Source organism: Bufo gargarizans, chromosome 10 (genome assembly GCF_014858855.1).
Source record: "Bufo gargarizans isolate SCDJY-AF-19 chromosome 10, ASM1485885v1, whole genome shotgun sequence".
NCBI lineage: Eukaryota > Metazoa > Chordata > Amphibia > Anura > Bufonidae > Bufo > Bufo gargarizans.
In genome coordinates, this window is record NC_058089.1 from 13,439,484 (window position 1) to 13,459,758 (window position 20,275).

The 20,275-nt window shown below is 45.2% G+C and overlaps 1 protein-coding gene across 1 annotated transcript; it reads left to right on the forward strand.

Moving 5' to 3' along the window:
* The first annotated feature begins 13,193 nt into the window (after positions 1-13,193).
* RRAS2 (RAS related 2) lies at positions 13,194-19,562 on the forward strand. The gene is made up of 5 exons (XM_044270720.1): positions 13,194-13,332; positions 13,483-13,585; positions 13,996-14,104; positions 17,968-18,086; positions 18,747-19,562. The coding sequence occupies exons 2-5, from the start codon at positions 13,518-13,520 to the stop codon at positions 18,832-18,834; spliced, it is 384 nt and encodes a 127-aa protein (XP_044126655.1). The 5' UTR covers positions 13,194-13,332; positions 13,483-13,517; the 3' UTR covers positions 18,835-19,562.
* The last annotated feature ends 713 nt before the right edge of the window (positions 19,563-20,275 follow it).

A 20,275-nucleotide genomic window follows, 5' to 3' on the forward strand; every position in this document is an offset into this window, starting at 1 on the left:
CTGAAAATTGTGGTGAATTTTAGCCGAAATCTTCCCCAGCTCGTAGATTTGTGGTGCATTCACGTCAGTCGGTGTCCAGTGCCTCGGCCCTGCAGCGGCGGTCGGCGCGAGGTGCCCTCGGCCCTGCAGCGGCCGTCCGGCGCGAGGGTGCCCTCCGGCGCTGCAGGCGGCGGTCGGCGCGAGGTGCCCTCGGCCCTGCAGCGGCGGTCGGCGCGAGGTGCCCTCGGCCCTGCAGCGGCGGTCGGCGCGAGGTGCCCTCGGCCCTGCAGCGGCGGTCGGCGCGAGGTGCCCTCGGCCCTGCAGCGGCGGTCGGCACCTGGAGCCCTCGGCCCTGCAGCGGCGGTCGGCACCTGGAGCCCTCGGCCCTGCAGCGGCGGTCGGCGCGAGGTGCCCTCGGCCCTGCAGCGGCGGTCAGCGCCCACCTGTTCACAGGTCCACCTAATCACCCTTCTGCTATCCGGGGATGATCAGTGGCCGCTAACGATTATTCCTTTAACTTGTAATGAAAGGTTCAGTAATTTCCTGATTTGTTCATCATTTTTAGAACCCCTGCTTGCTGTCAACGAATAGGAACATTGTTTACATCCAGTGACCAAAAATCAGAAGACTAGGGATGCAGTTTGTACAGGGGGTGTATGTAGCGGCCTGATACCCAGGAAACTGCATGAAAGGCAACTCCCTGGACCGCTTGGCACATGTCCTGCAGTCGCTGGTTGCTGTCAGTGAATAGGTCCATTCCTAGTTACATCCACAGTTCTGCTCACACAGCTGAAGGTTTGTTACAGTTTATCTGTGTGTACAGTTTGACCGCTGTCCTGACAGTTTGTTACAATGTATCAGTCTGGAGTCCAGGAGGGTTAAGTCACAGATACACTGTGACAGACCCTCAGTCTCTGGATGTAAATAGGCATTTTCCCATTCACTGACATGAAGTGAGCAGTGAGAAAGCTGCAGAAATTCTCATTCTATTATGATGCCGGCCCTTTAACATCCGTCCCATGATCCGATGTGTCGGGTGATGTCCGCAGCGTATGCGGTGAGGGAAGGGTTACCCGGGCAGCGTGTGACGCCATGCTTTGCGATCGGACGCAGCTGTTGTCGTTCAGGCCTCTTGCTGCAGCTGTCATTTGCTGACCTGTTTACCCCCCCTCCCCCGCTGCCGCCATCTTGTCCTGTCATTTTTAGCTTTTTACGTATGTTACCCCTGCGGTATGTGCTTATACTCCGCTCACACCCAATGCTGCGTTCACCTGTCTGCTGTTACAGCATATTTTATACTCCGCTCACACCCAAAGCTGCGTTCACCTGTCTGCTGTTACAGCATATTTTATACTCCGCTCACACCCAGAGCTGCGTTCACCTGTCTGCTGTTACAGCATATTTTATACTCCAGTCACACCCAGAGCTGCATTCACACATCTGCTGTTGCATCTTGTTTTTATATTCACATCCGGAGCTGCATCTACAACTCTTCTGGCTTCATAACCTTGCTGGTTCAGCGTTGGCACCTTGGCTGTTCAGGGCTCCCGGAAAGCTGTGTTCCTCTCTTCCCAGACTCGTTGTGTTGGCCATATTGTTTGTCACCCAGCTTTCCCAGGAACAAACGGGTTATTTTACTGGGTGTGACGAGCGGTGACCTTGCTGTGGCGCCGCCTCTCTCTTCTCTGCTTCTTCTAGGACATTGATCCCTGACTGAGAAGACAAGAAAATATTAACCAGAGGGACGAAGCGGCCGCGGCGTTCAGGGTCGTGCGCTCGTCCAGAGCCACGTTTATTTATACCCCGGAAACTCCACATGTGTGCGCTCCCACGAGCCGCTACATAACTCGTGGTTCATCCTGAGCCTCCTGGTTAATCAGTAGAATATGAGAAGTACATAAAATGCAGCACTTGTGTATCTGAGCTGCTGCTCATCCTGAGGCCCCTGGTTCATGCATTTTTTTTTGGGGGGGGGGGCATGTTAATTCTTGTAGGAGCCTCAGCCATTTAGGAAAGTGTCCCCTGCAGGTAAAGTTGAGTGCAGGGCATGATGGGAGATCAGCGGCGTTCTCCGCCGCTTGTCACCACCTGCAAGACGTTCCTGGTTCCGAGCGTTACGACTTCTGTGTCTTGGAAGGATTCGCCTGAGATTGTTACAGTGTATCAGTGCAGACAGTCCTCTGTGTCAGCAGCACACACCGATACATGGTAACAAGCCTTCAGCTGTGTGAGGACAATGCTCCCAGTCACTGCACAAACCGTGAGCCTGAAGTGACGCCTCCACCCTGCGCATGTGCTCCCAGTACGAGGCGCGCTGCTCTGGGTGTGAGGCGGCAGTCTGTTTTTCACTGTGGTTTTTCAGGTGATGTGGGTGGGGGCGCTGTCCCGTCCTCGCACTCTTTCCTCTGTCTCTGTCTCTCTCACATACTCTCGCTTTTTGTCTCTCCCTGTCTTTCACTTTCTGTATCCTTCGGTCTCGCTCTGGCTCTGTCTCTCTGGCTCTGTCTCTCTGGCTCTGTCTCTCTGGCTCTGGCTCTCTGGCTCCTTCCAAGGACTCCCACAGTAGACAGCATGGACGCCACCTGTATCCTCTCGCAGAGATTACCGCCATCTCCAGCGCTGCAGCATCCTTCACGTAAGGACGCAGACCGGTCCGTCCGTAAGCTGGATGTGAATTCTGGCCGTAGCAAAGATGGAGGCCTGGTCAGGAGCGCGGGCGAGGAGCTCGGTGCGTGAACACGCCCTATACTGAATGGTTAACCCTCTAGATCCTGGACGCATCGGCCGCGTCTCCTCCACAGTAAAGGTTCATTCACACGTATTCGTGCGGACCCTTTCATTTCAATGGGGCGGCGAAAGATGCAAACAGCACACCCTGCGCCATCCGCATCCGCAGTTCCGTTCCGCGGCCCGCAATTGCGGACAAGAATAGGCATTTCTATCGCAGTGCCGGCCATGTGCGGTCTGTAAATTGCGGAATGCACATGGGCCGGGGTCCGTGTTTTGCGGATCCACAGTTTGCAGACCGTCGTGTGAAGCCGCTTTGCTAAAGTCAGGTGAGTAATTTCCTACCGTTCTGTGTCTGCAGCTCCTGTGCGGACTGTGTCTCCATGGTAACAGATGACAACGTGCAGTCTGATCCTGCAGGCACAGTCTGTTACCATGGAGACGCATGGTCTGCTCGGAGCTGCACACGCTGAACGGTTCAGTGTTTTCTACATTTTTATTGGGACAATAAAATAAATTAGTGACCGATCCTGAGCAATCGCATGTCTACTACTCCGGTCACATCTAGAGCTGCATCCAGAATTCTGCATGTCATCGTCCCCCCACACACACACACATTTCTCTTCCTCCACTTGTTTGGTCATAGTTACCGCCTAACTTTACTCCAGTTACATCCAGAGCTGCAGGTGTTATCTTGATTTCATTTTTGGTTCCCTGTTGGCAAGCAGAATTCTGAGTGCTGCTCTAGATGTGACCAGAGCTCATGACTGCAGTTCTGCTGCTGCTGGAGGCCATCAGCATGCTGCCGTCAGATGATGTGAGTACCAGTCCCACGACGCTCCACAGCACAACACAATCTGCAGGGGCCTAAACATAGAATTGTGAATGCAGCTTTAGATGTAGCTGGAGCATAGGATTTGACGTAGTGCAGGATCGGCAGTAAGATGACGAGGTGGGCGGCATTGCGGTGCCTCGCGCCCATGTAGTAGTAGACGGAGCTCTGGCCATGTTTCATGGTATGCCGCTCCAGCAGGGAGCCCCGGCATCTGCATTGTTGTGATGTCATCAGAGGGGTTAACCCCCTGTAAGCCACTGATGACCACATGAACCCCAGCAGCTGCTCTGACATCACAAGGGAGAGAAGCTTTGTCATCTTGTGAAGAGACGGTCTATTTCCTGTCAGTGAACGGGAATGTTCTTGTTTGCAGCCAGGGCACAGGTGACGGGTGTCGCACAGGTGACGGGTGTCGCACAGCTGTATCCAGTGTAGAGAATCCTTGTGAGACTGATACATTGTAACAAACCACCAGCACATTACACTCCATGCCGCTATGTCAGGAGACCTGGGATTAAAAGAGCGAATGCTTCTTTTCACTGACAGCAAGTAGAAATATTTAAAATGAAGATGAATTGAAACCGTAAAACTGTTCCTAAAATGTAATTACCCCCTGTAAATAATCGGTGTGTCCCCCCCCCCCATATATATCACCCCTCCTACTGTATGCCCCCCTACATACTGTATATATCATCCACCCTCCAATATGTCCCCCCCTCCCCCGTATATTACAGATTTTCTGTCTTATTGATGTGGTTTCTCATCGTAGAAGTTGAGACAACAGGAAATAAGTGATAAGCGGCGGCGGCTCATCGGGTGCCGCTTGTCTCCACTGAACATTGTTACATTTCCCGCATCATCGGCGACATTGTGTGACGACCCCGCCGGCGGCAGCGGAGGAGCTATGCTGCACCGTGACCACCATGAAGATGTCACCCAGCTTTCCTAGAGTCCTCACTAGCTCTTGTTGGTTGCATGTGGGGCTGAGTATTATTTTGGGGGTCTAGGTTCAGGTGGAGGGGTCTCCCCTGGGCATTTGCCAGCACATCTCAGGAATAGCTTGTAGTATGTAAATCAGGGGGAGCTAAAAATGCTGCAGGAGGGGAAAACCGGCCTGGAAACCCCCACAAATCAGAAGAGACTGCGCCCTACACCCTGTAACACAGTCGGCTCTGCTTCATCATCACATGAGTGCTGACCACCTGCAGATCCCTCTACTGATCCTCAACTACATCATGTCTTATACTGCAGTCACATCCAGAGCTGCACTCACAATGCTACAGTTACCACATGACTAGGAGCTGCAGTCTGTTTTCTCCTTCCTTCTTTTGGTGGCTCCTACCTGGCGGACAGACGACGCGCCCCCGTCTGTGCTCCTCATACAGTGTTGTCCTCTGGCGACCACGCTCATGTTCCACCGTCTCGCCTCCACATACCTGGGATGGAGGGACTGCAGCTGTCCACGTCCCTGCAGGGTCCTCGTGGACTGTAGCCCCCCAGTATATGGACACAGAGGGGCTCTAATTAGACGCTGGAATCTTAATCTCTTTCCTGAAATAATCTAAACGTCGTCAAGAGAAGACATAATATACATGAAACCTGTCACTTTTATACCGCCATATACCAGATCGAGCCATGAAGCGGCATCCAGCAGTAATAGCGGGAAAGTAAATGTACACCATAGATAGAGTAGTTATATTCTTGTACATAGGAGCAGTATTATAGTAGTTATATTCTTGTACATAGGAGCAGTATTATAGTAGTTATATTCTTGTACATAGGAGGCAGTATTATAGTAGTTATATTCTTGTACATAGGAGCAGTATTATAGTAGTTATATTCTTGTACATAGGAGCAGTATTATAGTAGTTATATTCCTGTACATAGGAGCAGTATTATAGTAGTTATATTCTTGTACATAGGAGCAGTATTATAGTAGTTATATTCTTGTACATAGGAGGCAGTATTATAGTAGTTATATTCCTGTACATAGGAGCAGTATTATAGTAGTTATATTCCTGTACATAGGAGCAGTATTATAGTAGTTACAGTATATTCTTGTACATAGGAGGCAGTATTATAGTAGGTATATTCTTGTACATAGGAGGCAGTATTATAGTAGTTATATTCTTGTACATAGGAGGCAGTATTATAGTAGTTATATTCTTGTACATAGGAGGCAGTATTATAGTAGTTATATTCTTGTACATATTATAGTAGTTATATGCTGTACATAGGAGAGCAGTATTATAGTAGTTATACTTCTTGTACATAGGAGGCAGTATTATAGTAGTTATATTCTTGTACATAGGAGCAGTATTATAGTAGCTATATTCTTGTACATAGGAGCAGGTATTATAGTAGTTATATTCTTGTACATAGGAGCAGTATTATAGTAGTTATATTCTTGTACATAGGAGCAGTATTATAGTAGTTATATTCTTGTACATAGGAGGCAGTATTATAGTAGCTTATATTCCTTGTACATAGGAGGCAGTATTATAGTAGCTATATTCTTGTACATAGGAGGCAGTATTATAGTACGTATATTCTTGTACATAGGAGGCGTATTATAGTAGTTATATTCTTGTACATAGGAGGCAGTATTATAGTAGTTATATCTGTACATGGGTTTTTAGTATTATTCTTGTACATAGGAGCAGTATTATAGTAGTTATATTCTTGTACATAGGAGGCAGTATATAGTAGTTATATTCTTGTACATAGGAGGCAGTATTATAGTAGTTATATTCTTGTACATAGGAGGCAGTATTATAGTAGTTTATATTCCTGTACATAGGAGCCGTATTATAGTAGTTTATATTCTTGTACATAGGAGGCAGTATTATAGTAGGTATATTCTTGTACATAGGGACAGTATTATAGTAGTTATATTTCTTGTACATAGGAGCAGTATTATAGTAGTTAATTCTTGTACATAGGAGGCGTATTATAGTAGTTATATTCTTGTACATAGGAGGCAGTATTATAGTAGTTATATTCGTGTACATAGGAGGCAGTATTATAGTAGTTATATTCTTGTACATAGGAGCAGTATTATAGTAGTTATATTCTTGTACATAGGACAGTATATAGTAGTTATAGTCTTGTAACATAGGAAGCAGTATTATAGTAGTTATATTCTTGTACATAGAAGCAGTATTCTAGTAGGTATATTCTTGTACATAGGAGGCAGTATTAATAGTAGTTATATTCTTGTACATAGGAGGCAGTATTATAGTAGTTATATTCTTGTACATAGGAGCAGTATTATAGTAGTTATATTCTTGTACATAGGAGGCAGTATTATAGTAGTTATATTCTTGTACATAGGAGGCAGTATTATAGTAGTTATATTCTTGTACATAGGAGGCAGTATTATAGTAGTTATATTCTTGTACATAGGATGCAGTATTATAGTAGTTATATTCTTGTACATAGGAGGCAGTATTATAGTAGTTATATTCTTGTACATAGGAGCAGTATTATAGTAGTTATATTCTTGTACATAGGAGGCAGTATTATAGTAGTTATATTCTTGTACATAGGAGCAGTATTATAGTAGTTATATTCTTGTACATAGGAGCAGTATTATAGTAGTTATATCTTGTACATAGGAGCAGTATTATAGTAGTTATATTCTTGTACATAGGAGCAGTATTATAGTAGTTATATTCTTGTACATAGGAGGCAGTATTATAGTAGTTATATTCTTGTACATAGGAGGCAGTATTATAGTAGTTATATTCTTGTACATAGGAGGCAGTATTATAGTAGTTATATTCTTGTACATAGGAGGCAGTATTATAGTAGTTATATTCTTGTACATAGGAGGCAGTATTATAGCAGTATTATAGTAGTTATATTCTTGTACATAGGAGGCAGTATTATAGTAGTTATATTCTTGTACATAGGAGGCAGGTATTATAGTAGTTATATTCTTGTACATAGGAGCAGTATTATAGTAGTTATATTCTTGTACATAGGAGCAGTATATAGTAGTTATATTCTTGTACATAGGAGCAGTATTATAGTAGTTATATTCTTGTACATAGGAGGCAGTATTATAGTAGTTATATTCTTGTACATAGGAGGCAGTATTATAGTAGTTATATTCTTGTACATAGGAGGCAGTAGTATAGTAGTTATATTCTTGTACATAGGAGGCAGTATTTAGTAGTTATATTCTTGTACATAGGAAGGCAGTATTATAGTAGTTATATTCTTGTACATAGGAGGCAGTATTATAGTAGTTATATTCTTGTACATAGGAGGCAGGTATTATAGCAGTTATATTCTTGTACATAGGAGGCAGTATTATAGTAGTTATATTCTTGTACTAGGGAGGCAGTATTATAGTAGCAGTATTATAGTAGTATAGTCTTGTACATAGGACCAGTATTATAGCAGTATTATAGTAGTTATATCCTTGTACATAGGAGCAGTATTATAGTAGTTATATTCTTGTACATAGGAGCAGTATTATAGTAGTTATATTCTTGTACATAGGAGCGGTATTATAGCAGTTATATTCTTGTACATAGGAGGCAGTATTATAGTAGTTATATTCTTGTACATAGGAGGCAGTATTATAGTAGTTATATTCTTGTACATAGGAGGCAGTATTATAGTAGTTATATTCTTGTACACGGGAGGCAGTATTATAGCAGTTATATTCTTGTACATAGGAGGCAGTATTATAGTAGTTATATTCTTGTACACGGGAGGCAGTATTATAGTAGTTATATTTAGGGCTGCAGCTAACGATTATTTGAATAATCGATTAGTTGCCGATTAATTTCTACGATTAATCGGCAAAAACGACAAAATTACAAAACAGAGAGGTTTATATGATCTTACTTGAAAAAATATGTTCAAAGGCCATATTAAAACAAATTGTGGACGACACTATTATGGGGGATCTGTGGACGACACTTATGGGGGATCTGTGGACGACACTTATGGGGGATCTGTGGACGACACTTATGGGGGATCTGTGGACGACACTTATGGGGGATCTGTGGACGACACTTATGGGGGATCTGTGGACGACACTTATGGGGGATCTGTGGACGACACTTATGGGGGATCTGTGGACGACACTTATGGGGGATCTGTGGACGACACTTATGGGGGATCTGTGGACGACACTTATGGGGGATCTGTGGACGACACTTATGGGGGATCTGTGGACGACACTTATGGGGGATCTGTGGACGACACTTATGGGGGATCTGTGGACGACACTTATGGGGGATCTGTGGACGACACTTATGGGGGATCTGTGGACGACACTTATGGGGGATCTGTGGACGACACTTATGGGGGATCTGTGGACGACACTTATGGGGGATCTGTGGACGACACTTATGGGGGATCTGTGGACGACACTTATGGGGGATCTGTGGACGGCGCAGTTATGGAGAGGGGGATCTGTGGGTGGCGTAGTTATGGAGAGGGGGATCTGTGGGCGGCACAGTTATGGAGAGGGGGATCTGTGGAGAGGGGGATAGTTATGGCGTAGTTATGGAGAGGGGGATCTGTGGGCGGCGCAGTTATGGAGAGGGGGATCTGTGGATGGCCCAGTTATGGAGAGGGGGATCTGTGGATGGCGCTGTTATGGAGAGGGATCTGTGGGTGGCGCAGTTATGGAGAGGGGGATCTGTGGGCGGCCCAGTTATGGAGAGGGGGATCTGTGGATGGCGCTGTTATGGAGAGGGGGATCTGTGGGTGGCACTGTTATGGAGAGGGGGATATGTGCACTGTTATGGGCATAACAGTGCACAGATCCCTTTCCTCATAACAGTGCACAGATCCCCTTTCCATAGCAGTGCCATACACAGACCCCCCCCTCCCCATAGCAGTGCTATACACAGACCCCCCCCCTCCTCCCCATAGCAGTGCTATACACAGACCCCCCCCCTCCTCCCCCATAGCAGTGCTATACACAGACCCCCCCCTCCTCCCCATAGCAGTGCTATACACAGACCCCCCTCCCCATAGCAGTGCTATACACAGACCCCCCTCCCATAGCAGTGCCATAGACAGATCCTCCCCCCTCCCCATAACAGCCCCGGCCCCGATGCTTATAAGTCGGACTAATCACGTCTGCATCTTTATTTTACCTTTTTACAATGACGCTCCTGTAACAGCCAGGCAGAGCGGACGGCGGCGTAACGTCACTCACTCACGTGACGCACCTGCTCCGCCCACCTCATGAATGAAGGAGGCGGAGCAGGCGTGTCACGTGAGTGAGTGACGTTACGCCGCCGTCCGCTCTGCCTGGCTGTTACAGGAGCGTCATTGTAAAAAGGTAAAATAAAGGTGCAGCGACCGCCCGCCCGCATAGCAACGAATCGGCGATTATTCGATAACTGGATTCGTCGACAACGAATCCAGTTATCGAATATAATCGATTACATCGATTAATCGTTGCAGCCCTAGTTATATTCTTGTACATAGGAGACAGTATTATAGTAGTTATATTCTTGTACATAGGAGGCAGTATTATAGTAGTTATATTCTTGTACATAGGAGGCAGTATTATAGTAGTTATATTCTTGTACATAGGAGGCAGTATTATAGTAGTTATATTCTTGTACATAGGAGCGGTATTATAGTAGTTATATTCTTGTACATAGGAGGCAGTATTATAGTAGTTATATTCTTGTACATAGGAGGCAGTATTATAGTAGTTATATTCTGTTACATAGGAGGCAGTATTATAGTAGTTATATTCTTGTACATAGGAGGCAGTATTATAGTAGTTATATTCTTGTACATAGGAGCAGTATTATAGTAGTTATATTCTTGTACATAGGACCAGTATTATAGTAGTGTATATGCTTGTACATAGGAGCAGTATTATAGTAGTTATATTCTTGTACATAGGAGCCGTATTATAGTAGTATATTCTTGTACATAGGACCAGTATTATAGTAGTTATATCCTTGTACATAGGAGCAGTATTATAGTAGTTATATTCTTGTACATAGGAGGCAGTATTATAGTAGTTATATTCTTGTACATAGGAGGCAGTATTATAGTAGTTATATTCTTGTACATAGGACCAGTATTATAGCAGTATTATAGTAGTTATATCCTTGTACATAGGAGCAGTATTATAGTAGTTATATTCCTGTACATAGGAGGCAGTATTATAGTAGTTATAGTCTTGTACATAGGAGCAGTATTATAGCAGTTATATTCTTGTACATAGGAGCAGTATTATAGTAGTTATATTCCTGTACATAGGAGCAGTATTATAGTAGTTATATTCCTGTACATAGGAGCAGTATTATAGTAGTTATATTCCTGTACATAGGAGCAGTATTATAGCAGTTATATTCTTGTACATAGGAGGCAGTATTATAGTAGTTATATTCTTGTACATAGGAGCAGTATTATAGTAGTTATATTCCTGTACATAGGAGGCAGTATTATAGTAGTTATATTCTTGTACATAGGAGCAGTATTATAGTAGTTATATTCCTGTACATAGGAGCAGTATTATAGTAGTTATATTCCTGTACATAGGAGGCAGTATTATAGCAGTTATATTCTTGTACATAGGAGGCAGTATTATAGTAGTTATATTCTTGTACATAGGAGCAGTATTATAGTAGTTATATTCCTGTAAATAGGAGGCAGTATTATAGTAGTTATATTCTTGTACATAGGAGGCAGTATTATAGTAGTTATATTCTTGTACATAGGAGCAGTATTATAGTAGTTATATTCTTGTACATAGGAGCAGTATTATAGTAGTTATATTCTTGTACATAGGAGGCAGTATTATAGTAGTTATATTCTTGTACATAGGAGCAGTATTATAGTAGTTATATTCCTGTACATAGGAGCAGTATTATAGTAGTTATATTCCTGTACATAGGAGGCAGTATTATAGTAGTTATATTCTTGTACATAGGAGCAGTATTATAGTAGTTATATTCTTGTACATAGGAGCAGTATTATAGTAGTTATATCCTGTACATAGAGGCAGTATTATAGCAGTTATATTCTTGTACATAGGAGCAGTATTATAGTAGTTATATTCTTGTACATAGGAGGCAGTATTATAGTAGTTATATTCTTGTACATAGGAGCAGTATTATAGTAGTTATATTCTTGTACATAGGAGGCAGTATTATAGTAGTTATATTCTTGTACATAGGAGCAGTATTATAGTAGTTATATTCTTGTACATAGGAGGCAGTATTATAGTAGTTATATTCTTGTACATAGGAGGCAGTATTATAGTAGTTATATTCTTGTACATAGGAGCAGTATTATAGTAGTTATATTCCTGTACATAGGAGGCAGTATTATAGTAGTTATATTCTTGTACATAGGAGCAGTATTATAGTAGTTATATTCTTGTACATAGGAGCAGTATTATAGTAGTTATATTCTTGTACATAGGAGGCAGTATTATAGTAGTTATATTCCTGTACATAGGAGCAGTATTATAGTAGTTATATTCCTGTACATAGGAGCAGTATTATAGTAGTTATATTCTTGTACATAGGAGCAGTATTATAGTAGTTATATTCTTGTACATAGGAGGCAGTATTATAGTAGTTATATTCTTGTACATAGGAGCAGTATTATAGTAGTTATATTCCTGTACATAGGAGGCAGTATTATAGTAGTTATATTCTTGTACATAGGAGCAGTATTATAGTAGTTATATATTCTAGTAGATAACGGACTCTGTAATGTGTGACTCTTCTCTATGACGGATGGTGTAATGGTTGCCGCACAGTTCGCTGTTTTGTGCCTTTTCTATTGTTTATTTTAGTAAAGTTGTAAATTAATGTCTTCCTTGTGCGTCTGCCCCATTGCTGTCCCCTAGGGGGCACTATTGTAGCAGGACATGTATGGCGGTGACATCTGTTTAGTCCTCCGTTCCTGTGTGATATGTACATGTATAACTCTCCTGCGCAGGGTTATTACGGCGCTGATCTGTTATAACGCTGCGGCTCCGGTGTCACCTGGATTATAATGTTTATTATGTGACGTCAGATCTTCATCTCATACATTTTGTTCCTCTTTATCTCGGGGTCGCTCGACAGCTGGAAGTTATTTTGGCTTTTTCTTGGTTATGGAGAACCTGATCCGTCCTAATTAAGTAGACAAATGTCCGCCTGCCGTGCGCCTGTGCTGGCGTTTGCTGGGCGCAGACAGACCTCGGTCTAGACTCCACAGATTGATTGTAAGATTCATTATGTGATGTCCAGGGACATTAGGGAGCACCATAGGGGGGGAAGCCTTAAAGGGCTCCTGCCCCTTTGTGTACAGCAGAGACCGTCATGAGGGTGCAGGGTCTGACCGCAGTGCTGGGCTCATTGTAACCAAAGTACCAGTTAGGGGATGGATCCAGCCGCTCGTCTCATCTATGACATCATCACTGTGGCCGTGTGTGCAGAAACAGCGACGTATGATGTCATAATAACATGCAGCAAACCCGTGATAGTGATGTCCACTGAATTGCCCCCTCCACCCTATCCCTATAGTATAAGCTGTGAAGGTGCCTGGTGGCGACACCTTGTGGTGAGATGCGGTAAGTACAGGGCTCTGGTTTCTGTGTCCCTTTAATTTCCAAGCGTCGTTCACGGATGTATTGTGATCAGATTCCCATAATCCTGATGTCGGGAATTTGTGTACGTGGCGCTGACGCTCTGCTGTTCTCTTCTTCCTGCAGTCCTACTTTGTAACAGACTATGACCCGACCATTGAGGACTCCTACACCAAGCAGTGCGTTATCGATGAGCGCGCCGCGCGGCTGGACAGTGAGTACATTCTGTAATGGAGAGTGAGAGAAATCGGATTGTCAGCTCCTGGGGGGGCTGGAGTGAAGGATGTGATTCATGTTATATAATGGTCTGTCCTGCAGGAGGCGCCACCGCTCCTGGACTAACACTGCTGCTTGTGTCTTCCAGTCCTGGACACCGCCGGGCAGGAGGAGTTCGGAGCCATGAGAGAACAGTACATGAGGACCGGGGAGGGGTTCTTACTCGTCTTCTCCGTAACGGACAGAGGAAGGTGCGTCCCAAACGTCTAAAGCAACTCGCTACGGGGGCGGGGCTGTGACAACCTCTCAGACACGATATACAGGCAGGTTGTCAGCAGTGATAGATGTTCCTGTAGTATCAGGTGTGGATCTCATGGCTGATCACATGTCATTCTATCAGTGATGTCATCAGCAGGGGGCGGGGCTGTGACAACCTATCATACAGGATATACAGGCAGGTTGTCAGCAGTGATAGATGTTCCTGTAGTATAAGGTGTGATCTCATGTCTGATCACATGTCATTATATCAGTGATGTCATCAGGATATCAGGTTTTATGGTTTCTGGGTGGAGTTTCCCTTTAACTTCCTTGCTGTCGACCACATGATTTTTCGCTCTCAGACTATATTGTAATGAAGATTTCTTGATTTTTGTTTTTGCAGTTTTGAAGAAATCTATAAATTCCAGAGACAGATCCTCCGAGTAAAGGATCGGGATGAATTTCCTATGGTCCTGGTTGGGAACAAGGCAGATCTGGAGCATCAGAGACAGGTAACTCTGCTCCGTGACGGAGTCCGTGTGTCGGCAGTCAGGAGCGCTGTCCGTCCGGCCCCTGTGAGGTCATACTCCTGCAGTCTGTCTCTGTAGTGCAGCCTGCCTTCTGCCGGTGAGAGGGGAATCTCCCGGGGGTTTTGCTGATAAGACTTGAGGTTCGGATACTCTGTAAGCAGAGACTCTGAACTGCAACGACACTTGAATGAAGGGTAATAATATAGTTTTGTTACATATAACAACAATAAGTTATAGAGATACAGGGGCCTTTTAAGTATAATCCAATGGTATTAAAACAAATTTATTCTTAAGAAAAATCACTGAGTAAAGTGGCCTAAATGGGAGGAAATGCTGAACCCCAAAACTGCAGCGTGTTTATAATCGGGGAGCAATCCCTCCGCATGCGATCCGCTGCTAACGGCAATCCCCAGCAAAAATGCATCCAATGGAGGATGTCGGCAGCGGAGCACATGCTCCACAATGGCATCCTACAGAAGATGAAATAATGTGTGGATGAAAATATAAAAATACATAAATCACGGAAAAAAAGTGCACCACAATAATATGTGACTGACCGTACTGGCCGGGCCCTCACGCTGATGTTAAAAGCTGAGACTTTAGCCAATATCTTCCAGTCAGGAACATATCGGAGCCCTGCGCACCCCGTCAAGGTATCTCAGTGTGGCGTGGGTCCTACCGCTAAGGGCTCTTTCACACTTGCGTTATTGTCTCTGCCGGAAGAATCCTGATCAGTTTTATCCTTATGCATTCTGAATGGAGTGAAATCCGTTCAGGATGCATCAGGACGTCTTCAGTTCCGGATGGAACGTTTTTTGGCCAGAGAAAATACCGCAGCATGCTGCGCTTTTTGCTCCGGCCAAAAAAACTGAACACTTGCCGCAAGGCCGGATCTGGAATGAATGCCCATTGAAAGGCATTGATCCGGATCGGGCCTTAAAGGGAACCTGTCACCGCGATTTTGGGTATAGAGCTGAGGACATGGGTTGCTAGATGGCCTCTAGCACACCTGCAATACCCAGTCCCCATAGCTCGGTGTGCTTTTATTGTGTAAATAACCCGATTTGATACATATGCAAATTAACCGGAGATGAGTCCTGTAGGTGAGATGAGTCAGGGACAGGACTCATCTCAGGTTCATTTGCATATGTATCAAATCGTTTTTTTTACACAATAAAAGCACACAGAGCTATGGGGACTGGATATTGCGGATGTGCTAGGGGCCATCTAGCAACCCATGTCCTCAGCTCTCTCCACAAAATCCTGGTGACAGGTTCCCTTTTAAGCTAAACGTCGTTTCGGCGCATTGCCGGATACGATGTTTAGCTTTTTCTGAATGGTTACCATGGCTGCCGGGACGCTTAACTCCTGGCAGCCATGGTAAAGTGTAGCGGGGAGCGGGGGAGCAGCATACTTGCCGTCCGTGCGGCTCCCGGGGCGCTCCAGAGTGACGTCAGGGCGCCCCAAGCGCATGGATCACGTGATCACATGGAACACGACATCCATGCGCACGGGGCGCTCTGACGTCATTCTGGAGCGCCCCGGGAGCTGCACGGATGGTAAGTACACCGCTCCCCCGCTCCCCACTACTACTATGGCAACCAGGACTTTAATAGCGTCCTGGGTGCCATAGTAACACTGAAAGCATTTTGAAGACGGATCCGTCTTCAAATGCTTTCAGTACACTTGCGTTTTTCCAGATCCGGCGTGTAATTCCGGCAAGTGGAGTACACGCTGGATCCGGACAACGCAAGTGTGAAAGAGGCCTAAACTACCTATCGTAGTCTGATAGGTGCTAAGGACCGACTCGCTGCCATAGTAAGAGCCCTTTCACATCAGCGTGAGGGTCCGGCCGGTACTGGTCAGTCGCATATTATTGAGGTGCACCTTTTTTCAGTGATTTTATGTAAATTTATTCTGAAACCAAATACAAATATAAAAATACAATTATAAAGAAATATAAAATCTCAAAGCAATACTGTAGAGAATTACAAACAGCAGCGATCTGATTGTATCGAGTAGAATAGAAATACAATTCTGTGACTGTCGTTGTCACGTTCACGCACCGTCCAGTAAGAGTGCGCCGAGCTCCGGGCAGCGGGAAATACATAAAGTCCTGTGTGTCCAATTAGTATCACAGAATATATTTAAGGTCCTATAGCTATTTTTAATAAGGAGCAGTGATTGTATTCCCAGTTGTGTAAGGGTTCATGCGCCATTCAGCAGGAGTGCACGCCGCTGGTGACTCCGGCGCAACTGTAAATCTAAAGAATCCCGTGTGTCTGATTAATGGCGCAGTCCGTTCACGGCCGATAGTGTGTTTGCCAAATACTCTCCTCATTTAATCGGAGTGCCGCACTGGCTACTTTACCCATCCACTGATGCTTGAATCCGTGCGTGTATCGCAGCAACCTCTGAGGGGGGGGGGGGGGATACACGCATGGAGATTTGTTTTGATACCGTTGGATTAGACTTCCTCGTAACCTCCAGAGATCGCAGCGCCCTCCAACCTTCTAACTTCGATTTCTGTAACATTGTATTTACGGGCTCGGGGTGTTGCCCTGGGAGAGAGCGCCTACTCCGTGATATTACTTGTTGCACTGGCGCTGGCCTCTCCGTAACTTCAGCGCATCCAGCGCCAGTTCTAAATGTAAGACGGCCTCCGAGCATCCCCTTCCTCGCCTGCACCACCACCACTTTTGTAGAGCTGGTATGAGCGGGGAGAAGTCGCAGATTGCAGCGCAGAGGACCTTTGCACCGCAATCTGCGCCATAAATACACCTAATATAGGCGTATTTCTGTTTTAATAAATGACCCCCATAATGTCCTTCTCTTGCATGTTCAGTATATACAAAGGATAAATACCTTACATTGACAGCGACACACCAGCTGGGACGCCCTTTTAGCTTAAGCAATCAGAGTCTCATTGGGAAACCACCAGCTCCTGCACACGGCGCCCCTCGTGGCGAGCTTCTGACCGCTCCGTGAAAAGTTCCAGCATTTATGCTGTTTAACTATAGAGCTTCATCCCCTAGTGGAATGTAGCCTGCGCATGCGCTCCATGAGGGTCACTGTGTGTATCTTGTTCATCTGTTATAATTCCGGAGCTCGGAGCAGCAGATTCCCAGATCCGCAATAAATCTGAATCCAGGGATAACCTCGGCAGACAATGCCTACAGGTTCTATTGCACCAGCAGACGTCATACGGGGACACGATGCACAATCCATCGAGGAGTGATAATTTTTTGGATGAAAAACTAACGATTTATCACTCCTCTTTCAATCGTTCATACCTATTGTATCACACGATTCTCATCCATTTTCGCTCGCACAAGAATCTGTACGACGTTCGCTCCGTGTAATGGGGCCTTTACTGAACAAACCGTTACAAACAAGTCCTTGATTCTATGAAGTAAATGGGACAACGCCTTGTACAAACATTACAGACAAGTCTTCCATTCATTCATAGGTTAGGATCGTTCTGTCAGACACAATGAAGTCCAAATAATCAGCGGCGCCATCTTCATACTTTACCCGTGTAATACCCACCTTCCACCAGCAGGTGGCACAAAGCATTGAAGATTGATGGCATCTACAACAGCCACAGTTGTGAGCCAGGAGGCCTGAGGCACACGGGGAGGCTTCAGCTCTTGCTGCGGGGTTCCTCCACAGCTCTTTTTTATGTTGTGTTAGAATAGCACAGGGCGTCCCCCCTGTAAGATCCCGAACACCCCCAGAACTGCAGGCTGGTGCTTGGATCTTCATGTGGGTAATTAATGTTGGGGGTCAGCAGGTCGGCCGTGGACTCAGTATCGCACCCACTGCCATCACGTTGCTCTTCACAGGTAACGCAGGAGGAAGGGCAGCAGTCGGCGCAGCAGCTGAAAGTGACGTATATGGAGGCGTCCGCCAAAATCCGGATGAACGTTGATCAAGCTTTTCATGAACTGGTGCGAGTAGTGAGGTGAGCGCAGCGGCCATCGTAGATCGGGAAATGAGACGCCTGTCAGTAAGGGCTCATGCACACGACCATATGTGTTTTGCGGACCGCAAAAAATACGGATGGCGTCCGTGTGCATTCCGTATTTGCGAAATGGAACAGCGGGCCAGTAATAGAACAGTCCTATCCTTGTCCGTAATGCGGACAATAATAGGACATGTTCTATTTTTATTTTTTTGCGGAACGGACATGGAACATACGGAAACGGAACAAACATGGAGTAACTTGGTGAATGGTTCCGCATACAGTCCGCAAAAAAAACAGAACGGACGCGGAAAGAAAATAAGTTTGTGTGCATGAGCCCTAACTCTTATCAGTCAGGATCTCTGCTTGCTGTCCGTAAATGGAAACACCATTAACATCTATAAAGTTCCTCATCGGCACACGGCTTCCCTGTCTGAGTTTGTTACAATGTATCAGTGCAGGTTCTGCGCCGTTCTGCTGGATTTAAATAGTAAATATTTCTATTCACTGACAACAAGCAGAGAAATATTGAAGAGTCGAAACACAAAATATATCAGTAAGTTGTAGAATGTTGTATAACACAGTTATGGCCGAGCTGTTGAGGACACGCCCGTGCCCATAACTCCCATCATTCGCTGAGTTTGTCTTCTCTGTCTGCAGGAAGTTTCAGGAGCAGGAATGCCCCCCGTCTCCGGAGCCGACGCGGAAGGAGAAGGACAAGAAAGGCTGTCACTGCGTCCTGTTCTGATACCTGGCGTCCTGTCGGAGCAGCGTTTCTCAGTACGTGTCACCAGGATGGCCTTAGTCCACGAGACCCAGGACAGTCCCTCGAAGCCCCGTCCCAATGCAGGAGCGAGCAGGTCTCCCCGGAAATTCACCGCCAGCTCGCGACCAATCGTAAAGTTGGACTTTAATAGTTTTGTTTTTGTTTTTTAATCTATATCTTTTTCAATTATTATATATTTTTTTGTTATTGAGCGGTAAATTCTCCGTGCGGCGGTCGGGTGCCGAGGGCGCGGGGTGTGAGGTCTGTCCACGACGTATGCGGTGGGGACTGATCTTTTTTAATTTTTTTTTTTTTACATTTTTCATCTTTTAAATTGAATTTTGTCGCATTTCAGGATGAGATTTTTATTCGCCAAGAATCCGTTTTTAAGTGTCCTTTTCTTGTAAGATGGCGGTCGTTATAGCCCATAGAACTCCGCTGACATCCGCGCGGTCCGCGTCACGTTGATCCAGTGTCGGGCCGAGCGCCCTCTTCTCCATCTTATTATTTTCGCCTTCCGGGAATCTAATGTAGCGCCCGTCTCGAAGCCAAGTACTGAGGACTCTGACGTACCATCCGGCGGAGAAGCAACTAAGTGCCTGAGCTGAACTCTGACCCTGGAGGAATGAGCGCAAATATGGCGTCATACGCGGGCGGTGAGCGTCTTAACCGTTGCCAAATTCTGATGACAATAAAGGTTATTGGTGTAAGTGTGGCGCAGTCGGCATCCATTTATATGCCTGGAATGTACAGAGAGAAGACTTAAAGGGCCGGTACAGTCTCCTGTAAACAAGGCTTAAAGGGCGTGTCCTGAATTAGAGAGTGAGAACAGCGCCCCTCCTTTCCCTGGGCAGTAACTGGTATTGCAGTTTAGTTATTCACTTTAGTGAGGATCAGCTGTAATACCAGGTGTGTCCTCTAGGATTGGAGGGGCGCTGTTCATGGGAAGAAGCAGACTGCTTTGATAGTTGTATAATGAATTAATATTTTGGATAAGTTCTTGCTGTCAATGAATGGGTGCGGACATGGAGAAATCTCTGCAGAATCCGTGACAGTTTACATGACGATGCATGAAGATGGCTTCCCAGAACCAGAAAAACGAGCGGATTCAGTGTTCACTGCAGAATTTGTTACAGTGTGTCAGTATAGGAAGAAATAACCGTGCTGAGCATTCCTGGCTGCAGCTGAAGGTTTGTCACTACGTATCAGTTCTGTGAACCACAAACGCATGCAAAGCTGTCTGCTGTCCTTTGCTGCAGGGTGCTAGCACTCGCCTACGCTGACACGTAGTAACAAACCCTAAGCTGTGACAGCAGAACTAGGTATGGACAAGCTTTCAGCTTCAGAATGGAATAAATACTGTTTTTATTCATTGACTGCAAGCAAATATCTTGAAGGTAGTGACAGATTGAAGCACTGTTCT